The following is an 8735-nucleotide window of genomic DNA, read 5'->3' on the forward strand; positions in this document are numbered from 1 at the left end:
TTTTTTATGGCTAAGTAATATTCCATTGTATGTATGCACCACCTCTTTTTTTTATCTATTCATCCACTAATGGACACCCAGGTTGCCTCCATAATTTGGCTATTGTAAATAATGCTGTAGCGAACATGGATTCACATGTGCCTTCGAAGTAGTGTTTTGGGTTTGTTCAGATAAATAACCAGAAGTGGGACTATTGGGTCTTTCTTTGCCTCTTGTTATAGCCTTTGTTTTAAAGTATATTTTGTCTGGTATAGTATTGCTTTGTTTGTTTTCAGTTTTATGAAATATCTTTTTTCCATACCTCTACTTTTCAGTCTGTGTGTATGTCTTCTGATCTGAACTAAGTCTCTTGTAGGCAGCATATGTAAGGGTCTTGTTTTCTTATCTGTTCAGCCACCCTATCTTTTGATTGGAGCAATTAATCCATTTACATTTGCAACAATTGTTGATAGATATGTGGTTGTTGCTGTTTTATTATTTATATTTTTTATCTTTTTCTCCTTCTTCTTAAAGAAGTCCCTCTATATTTCTTGCAATATTGGTTTGGTGATGATGAACTCCTTTAGCTTCTTGTCTGGGTGGCTCTTTTTCTGTCCTTCAATTCTAAATAATAGCTCTCCTGGGTAGAGTACCTTGGTTGTAGGTCCTTGCTTTTTCATCAATTTGAATATTTCATGCCAATCTCTTCTGGTTTGTAAGATTTCTGTTGATAAATCAGCTGCCAGTCTTATGGATGCCCCCTTGTAGGTAAGTAATTGCTTTTCTCTTGCTGCCTTTAAGATTCCCTCTTTGTCTTTAACCTTTGGCATTTTAATGATGATATGTCTTGGTGTGAGACTCTTTGGGTTCATCTTGTTTGGAACTCTGCACTTCCTGGGCTTGGATGTCTATTTCCTTCACCAGGTTAGGGAAGTTTTCTGTTATTATTTATTCAACTAAGTTTTCAATTTCCTGCTCGCTCTCTTCTCCTTCTGATACCCCTAGGGTGTGAATGTTGGTATGTTTGATGTTGCCCCAGAGGCCCCTTAAACTATCCTCATTTCTTTTTTCTTGTTGCTGTTCAAATTGGGTGTTTTCTGCTACCTTGTCTTCCAAATTCCTGATTTGATCTTCTGTGTCATCTAATCTACTTTTGATTCCTCCTAAGGTATTCTTCATTTCAGTTTTGCATTCTTCATTTCCATTGCATTCTTTTTTTATATTTTCTAGCTCTGTTTTTATGTTTTCTATTTTTTTGTTAAAGTTTTCAGAGCTTATCTACTTTAAGTTCATTGAGCATTCTTATAAATGGCATTTTGGACTTTGTATCTGGTAGATTGCTTGTTTCCATTTTCTTTTATTTCTTTTTCTGGAACTTTGTTCTGTTCTTTCATTTGGGACATGATTCTGTGTCTCCCCATTTTGGCTGCCACCCTAAGTTTGTTCCTATGTAATAGATAAGGGCACTGTAGAGTGGCCTTATATAGTAGGTGTGCTGTGAGGCCCAGTGGCACAGTCTTTACTGATCACCTGAGCCAGGTGCTCCAAGTATGTCCCTTGTACGGGTTGTGTGTGCCCTCCTCTTGTAGTTGAACCTTGATTGCTGTTTGCATATAAGTGGAATGGACTGATCCTTGGACTGATAGGTTGTAAGGACTAACCAGTGAGGGGCTGACCCTACTGAGCAGGATTTGCTTTAGCAAAACTCTGATACCTGTCCAGTCTGCCCTTTGAGTGTGTGGTTCCCAGATGCAGCCCTGTGGGGAGCTCCAGCTCTGAAGCTGGCCACTAGGTGTGCCAGCCCTGGGGCATCCTGGGAGGAGCCTCGCTGTAAGCCAGGTTTAGCCACAGCCTGTGTCCTTCCCAGGACCACCTTGCTTGAGCCACCAAGCAATCTGCAGATACCTTTACCCCCTTTTTAAAAGGGTTGTTCGTATTTTGTTTTTGAGTTGTAAAAGTTCTTTATGTATTCTGGATTATAGACACCTATCATATTTATGGTTTATTAATATTTTCTCCCATTCCGTGTGTTGTCTTTTTACTCTTTTGATAGTGTCCTTTAACACACAAAAGTTTTTTTTAAGAGATAATGGTATGTTTTAATTTGTAGAATCAAGTACCATAGACTGCGTGGCTTAAAACAATGGAAAATTATTTTCTCACAGTTTTGAGACTAGAAGTCCAAGATCAAGGTGTCAGCAAGACTGGTTCCTTTTGGAGGCTTTCAGGGAGAATCTGCTCTGTGCCTCTCCTGGCTTCTGCTGGTTGCCAGCAATCTTTGGCATTCCTTGGCTTTATAGCTGCATAACTCCAATCTCTGTCTCCATCTCCACATGGCATGTCCCTCTGTGTATCCCTGTGTGTCTCTGTGTCTCAAATATCTCTCTTCTTATAAGGATACTAGTCATTGGACTAGGACGCATCCCAGCCCAGTATGACCTCATCTTAATTTGATAGCATTCCTATTTCCAAATAAGGTCCCATTCTTAAGTACCGAGGGTTAGGACTTTGACATGCATCCTTCGAAGGGACACAGTTCACCACAGTACATGTGGTATAGTACATTGATTTTATTATGTTGAGCCAACCTTGTGTTTCTGGAATAAATCCTACCTGGCCATGGCATATAATCCTTTTAATAATATGCTGGACTTAGTTTGCTTGAATTTCATTGAGGATTTTTGCATCTTTATTCATAAAGGATATTGGTCTGTAGTTTTCTTGTGATAGCTTTGTCTGGCTTTGGTATCAAGGTAATACTGTAACTCATAAGATGAGTTAGGAGGTATTGCCTTCTTTTTTATTTTTTGGAAGAATTGAAGTAGATTAGTGTTAATTCTTTAAAAGTTTGCAAAATTTACCAGTGAAGTTATCTGGCCCTAGGCTTTTCTTTGTTGAGAGGTTTTTGATTACTGATTCATTCTCCTTATAGAAAAAATTTTTAAAGATTATAAGAGAACACTATGAATTATTCTTCATCAACAAATTAGATAACCTATATGAAATGGGCAAATTCTTAGGAACACACAAAGTACCAGACTGACTCAAGAAGAAATAGAAAATCTGACTCATGGACTAGCTCTCTTGTCACCTTGCACCATGAGCCCTTCTGTTCCAAACACGGAATCTAATATAATCTCCATCTCATTTGAACTTCTGCAGCCTCTTATTTCCTTCTTATAGGTTCCTAACATCCTTTTGTAGTTTTCTCCATCCTCATATTTGCTGAGTTGGGGGAACCTTTAGGGGTCAACCTTGTAGCCCCCGCTGTTCCATAACTGATCCTTCTTCCTAGTATGTGCAGAGTAGAGTCGTGCACTGTTGAGGTACTGAATGTGGGGGCTGTGGGCAGAGGAGCTGGTGGTGCAACACTCGGCCCTTTTAGAGTCAGGAGCACAGAACATGCAAGCAGAGAGCTTTATGGGAGTCAGTACTTTTGTGGGTATTCTGCTCCTGTAATCATACATGTAATCATACATGGAAGTATGTCCATTGCAAAACATCATACCAGCCAGTATTATAGTTTTGAATGATTGTGTCCTATAATTATAGTTGTTGCTGTCTTTTATAGTAGAGCTGAGTTATTAGTCCAGTATTATGGTTTCAACCAGGAGTACGCATAAGAGCTTTATCAAAATACAGGATGCCAGACCCCCCAGCCCAGATCTGCTGAGCTGGACTCTCTGGGAGGTGGGGCCTGGGCAATTATAAATGTCAAAACTCCATATACATAAGAAAACAGTAACACTGGTGACCTCCAGGGAGAGAAGGTAAGAGGGAGACTTTTCACCTTTGTTCTTTTTGAATTTTGAGCCAGATAACTATATTAAATATATTATATGTTGACTACATTACATTAAATATATGTCGAATATATTGTATTCAATATGTAATTATATATTTAATTGTAGCTTAAAATATATAATTATAATATATAATTTTAAATATATTAAATTTATGTATATGGAATATATAGAAAACATGTGAAAGGGTGATTCCTGATTTTCCTCAATAAGGAAGTATGATCTAGGCTTTCTATGTTCTACTGACGCAGGTACCTCGAAAACGCGAGGGGGTCCGCGTCGCCCCTGGTGTGCATTCTTTGTCCTCTATATTTGTCTCTTTGTGTTTCAGGTGTTTGTGGCCAGTCCTCACAAAACACAGCCTATCGTGGAGATTCTATTAAAAAATCAACCCAAGCTTATTGAGTTTCTGAGCAGCTTCCAAAAAGAAAGGACGGACGACGAGCAGTTCACTGACGAGAAGAACTACTTGATTAAACAGATTCGAGACTTGAAGAAAACAGCCCCTTGAAGTCTCGGCGTTTCCTGCCACAGTCACTTTCTCATTTGTTCAGTTTGTACAAAGTGTCATTTCAAAAAGTAATCATTCTTGGCAAGGCTTTTGAGGTGCCTGTTTTTTCTCAATTTATAGTTCGGGGTAGATGGAATATAAACATTGGAACGAAAAAGAATTAACCTAGAATAATATATTCATTTTAATCAAGTCTGTGATTATTTAGGAGACATCAGACCCATTGTATTAGGCATGGATAACAGCAATTTTAACCTTTCGTTGGTGACAGGTGGCCGGGCCGGGTGCTTGCAGACCTGAGCCCTCAGTCACTGTGAGCCAGCAAGGAGGAGCCCAAATGATGGACATCGTTAAGTCCTCAAAGAGGATTCAGTTCACAGAGAAGAGCTGGGCATGGGGTCAGAAGGCATAAAACAGTTTCACCTATTTGCACTTGGATAAACACGTTTCTTAAGGCGCTGAAAGATCTGAGACAATGAGATCCATGTTTTTAGTCATTATGTATTCTTGTTCCTGGCCCATGTCTTTTAATAGTAGTTGGTGGTTCCTAACTTCCTGGGGAATCGGTGTCCACTTCCCTGCCCAGCCCTCCTTGCTGCTCACTTGTCCCACGTTCCTTCCTCAGCACGCCTGGCTCCTGGCACACCCCGACTCCATCCTGCAGTGGGGGGCAGGGGTGCTAGCGTGGAGCAGTGAAGTACAGTTAGGGTGGGTTAGCAAGAGGCACGGGCCGAGGGGATCCATGTGGTGTAGCCCACTCACTTGAGGACTTAGAACAGGTAGTTGAGAACCACAGCTCTAGTTCTGGTCACCACTGTTTCACACTGACTTCTGCCGCATTTGTGAATGCTTGGAGTGTTTCATTTGTAATTCTTATGATGGGAAAAATGTTTTGTGGTTAAGGTGTGTTTTAGATTAGGAATCATTGCATTGCAATGCCTAGTGGGTACAAAACCATGTGTCCAAAGGGTCGCACAGGTTTTTATACCACTTTTATGTAATAAGGGACCATTGCCGTTGGGAGGGCAAATGATTAAACGCATAGAACAATTCTCGAATGACTAAAAAAAATTTTTTTCCAGTTTATTTTCTAATAATCTGTCACTCTAATTTCCCATCAAAGTCTTCAGCAAAAAAGTAGAAAACCTGTAAAATGTCTGTCCCAAATACTCTCTTGCATACTAAGATGATTGAGGATTTAATTTGTGTATTTTAAAAAAGGCATGGGACCAAAACAAAAATCATGGTTTGTTTTCAGACCTCAAGTATATAAAATGAAAATGTAAAGCTATATTTACAAGACATTAAAGGAACAATAATTAACTGTATTCTTTTCATAATTCTGTTTCTAAATCATGAGTTATTGCCTTCCATAGGAGTCTCGACTTAACAATATTGGGTGCCGTATTCTCTACCCAGAGAGGGGACAACCCCTCTCCAGGGGTCCTCTCCAGGGTCAGCGCCCTCTGTACATTTCGCATCTGAAGAATTATCTGGCAGGGTTTCACCCGTCTTGGCTGGAGTGCAGGTTCACGTTCTTCTGTGCCCAGCGTGGAATCCTGAAGCATATGGCGTGGGACCCACTGGACCTTCCACATCAGCTCTGGCCGTCGCCAGCAGGGGAGGGTCAGCCAGCAGCCTGTCTGACGACCTTCATTTCTTAGTCACTGAAGTCTGACCACTTTTATGACATTCCCAGACAGTCCAAAGTCCTTTAGAATTTGATTTTCTGGTTTTGCTTATTTGGTTAAAAGAGATGAATGTAATTAAAAAAAAAAAAAGGGCACAATAACCATTGTAAATGTATTTAGTTGCTTAAATACTATCCTACAACATTATGGGACATGTGTTTTCAATTGAAAAGCAAGGTCTTGACATAACCTTTTTTGATAAATATATGTTATTTCTCCCAGGCTTAAATTAGCTCTTTGCTAGCAACCCCTCATCCTAGTTTATACCTGTCAAACAAAACTTGAGTCTTAAGAGGGAATAAATGAAGTGGCTGGGTTTTTGCTGTAATACAAATTTGTAAATTATTTACTTGAAAGAGGAAGCCAAAAGCTCACAGTCAAAATTTGTTTGCACAAAATTCACTGTAAATATTGTGAGAATTGAATTTTGAAAAGGTCATATTTAATAAGCTATTTCAAAAGCACACATTTAAAATAAAGGCTGATCAAATAAAAAGGTGCCGCATACTCTGTGGTTGGTCTCATTCCTCTGCATGCCCCGCGCCTGCGTTCTTGCCACCGCCCCAAACAGGGGAAGCGCAGGTGGAGCACCAGCAGCGTCAGGGCGGGTGTTCAGGCTGCCGGAGGCCCCGCACAGCCCCTTCCTCTGCGTGCTCCCCTGTCAACATCGTCCTTAGACGCAACCGCCATTGACAGAGCGCTGCCTGCCAGGCGCTGAACATACACGCCTCGTTATCAGTGCCTCACAACAGCCAGAGTCAATTCCCATTTTACAGTTGAAGAAACTGAGGCTTTGAGCAGCTTAATGATCCCAGACAGCATGGGCTAGACCTGGGACACAAACCCACAGTGGCCTGAACCCAAAGCCCTGCTCTTCTTCCCTCTTTCTTCCTCAAACAAGGAAAGTCTAGGGTGTCAGAAACTGTCTTAGGCCCCCTCCCCCACCGCAGGCAGGGAGGCTTCTGGGGGTAGAGCGAAGCCAGCAGGGGTTGAGACCATAATGTTCTTGGAGAAGCTCTCGGCTGAAGCCAGGCATATGCACAAAGGTTAGGATTATCTTCAGAGAAAAGGCCAAGTGGCACGCAGTCCTGTCCAAGTGCTCTTGACTGCCAGCCTCTGTGGGTTCAAAGCCTCTGTCACAAGCCCAACTGGTTTGTCTGTTTGGGACACAGCTACTCTGAGCCAGTGTGCAGTCTGGAAATTTCACAAGGCCTGAAAGTGATTGTTAATAATGTGAAGGAAAATAAAATAGAAAAATTACTAGAATTTTTAAATGTGAAAAGATAGTTGTTTCAAAAGAGATCTTTACAGACCTTTTGAGTCTACTTTATTAAAGGAAGTTAAGATTTTTGTATGTCTTGCTTTCCCTATTTTATCCAAAATACCAATGTACATGTGGCATGAATAATCACCATCTTTTCATCCATATCCTTTCGGGAAGGTTTTGGATGTTGTGGTGAGGGCCTGTAGTTAGATAAAGGCCTGAAATATACAAAGAGACCTTGAAAAGCTAGACTCGTTCAGAAGGAGACTGAAAAGATTAAAGATGGATGTGAACAAAACAATTTTGTTTTGAAATATGGGAAGTACTGTTTTGTAACTGCTGTAATGAGAGCAAAGCAAAGCAGAATGATAAGCCTGGCCAGCACTAGGCCTCCACAGACACCTTATTCAATTGTGCCAGTCTCCACTACAGAGGAAAACATTGAATCAAAAAGGGTGAGTAACTTGCTCCAGACCAGCTGGCAGTAGAGGCAAGACTTAGGGCCAGATCTGGCCCCAAAAGCTGAATCTTTGCAAAGCAGGCTGAGTGTCCAGGCTGCCTCCCGCCAGGCCTGCTCTCCACCCTGCAGGCAGATCCTTCATCATGGCCGGCAAGAAACAAAGGGAATCCTGGAATCCAGGGCTACAGGGTAACTCAATGGGAAGAGTTCAAAAGCTCCGTTCACTTAAGGGGGGTAAGTTTGCTTCACTGGGTTGACTGATGTTTGGAAGATCAAATGAGACCCAGGTGTAGGATAGATAGGGAATCAGCCTGGAATCTCTCTGTCACTTGGAGCAATCCCTTAACGACACAGGTATTATTTCAAAGTGCAATTCTACACCTGCTTTTGTCTCCGCAGCTTGCTTTTTCCGTTGGACATCATAGTAGCTTCGACCTGCTGACAGGAGCAGCTGCTGCCTCGCCAGCCATTCCCGCATTTCACGTTCCTCAGGGGCCCGGCACCACCGGGTTCCCGGTGGAAGGCCCTCCGACTCCTGCGGGCATCGCCTGTCCCTCATCGCTGCCTTCCCGGGACGGGGGTGTACAATTACCAATACCCTCCAGTCACAAAACCACGCAAAAAGTCACGACTCCTTTACCACCAATTCAACATTGATCGTGCTTTAATCACTGACTGCACTGTTAGCCATTACGTTACTTTAAAAAGCTGTGGATGTAGGGGCCCTTTAAGAGAACATGTAACACATTAATTTATCCTTCAAGGAAGGTTGGAAAAAATGAATTCCCTTAGTTTCAGTTCTTCTGAAATTTAAAGCCTAAACCAATAAAATATTTATTTATTTATTCAAATGCTTCTTTGTTCCTTTAAGTCAAAATTCAGTGATCTCGTTCTCCTTGGCCTTGAGGGGCTGTCTGGGGACCAGAACCACGGAGTGACACGCCAGGCTTACCCGGCTTAGCTTAGGGATGAGAGGGGAGAGGGCGACCTTTGTAAGCGCATCCCCCTGGGCTGGGCACTGGGCCTC

At 41.8% G+C, this 8735-nt stretch overlaps 1 protein-coding gene across 6 annotated transcripts in view; it reads left to right on the top strand.

The window, feature by feature from the left end:
- Window positions 1–6491, top strand: part of CAB39L (calcium binding protein 39 like) — a 129724-nt gene extending 123233 nt beyond the window's left edge. For all 6 annotated transcript variants that reach the window (XM_036228567.1, XM_016143127.2, XM_016143128.2 and 3 more), the window contains one exon: window positions 4114–6491. In XM_036228567.1, coding sequence (XP_036084460.1) covers window positions 4114–4293 — 180 coding nt within the window. In that variant the 3' untranslated portion in view covers window positions 4294–6491. The remainder of the gene's footprint in view (window positions 1–4113) is intronic.
- Window positions 6492–8735: the final 2244 nt, after the last annotated feature.

Source organism: Rousettus aegyptiacus, unplaced genomic scaffold (assembly GCF_014176215.1).
Source record: "Rousettus aegyptiacus isolate mRouAeg1 unplaced genomic scaffold, mRouAeg1.p scaffold_m13_p_11, whole genome shotgun sequence".
In the NCBI taxonomy this organism is placed as follows: Eukaryota; Metazoa; Chordata; class Mammalia; order Chiroptera; family Pteropodidae; genus Rousettus; species Rousettus aegyptiacus.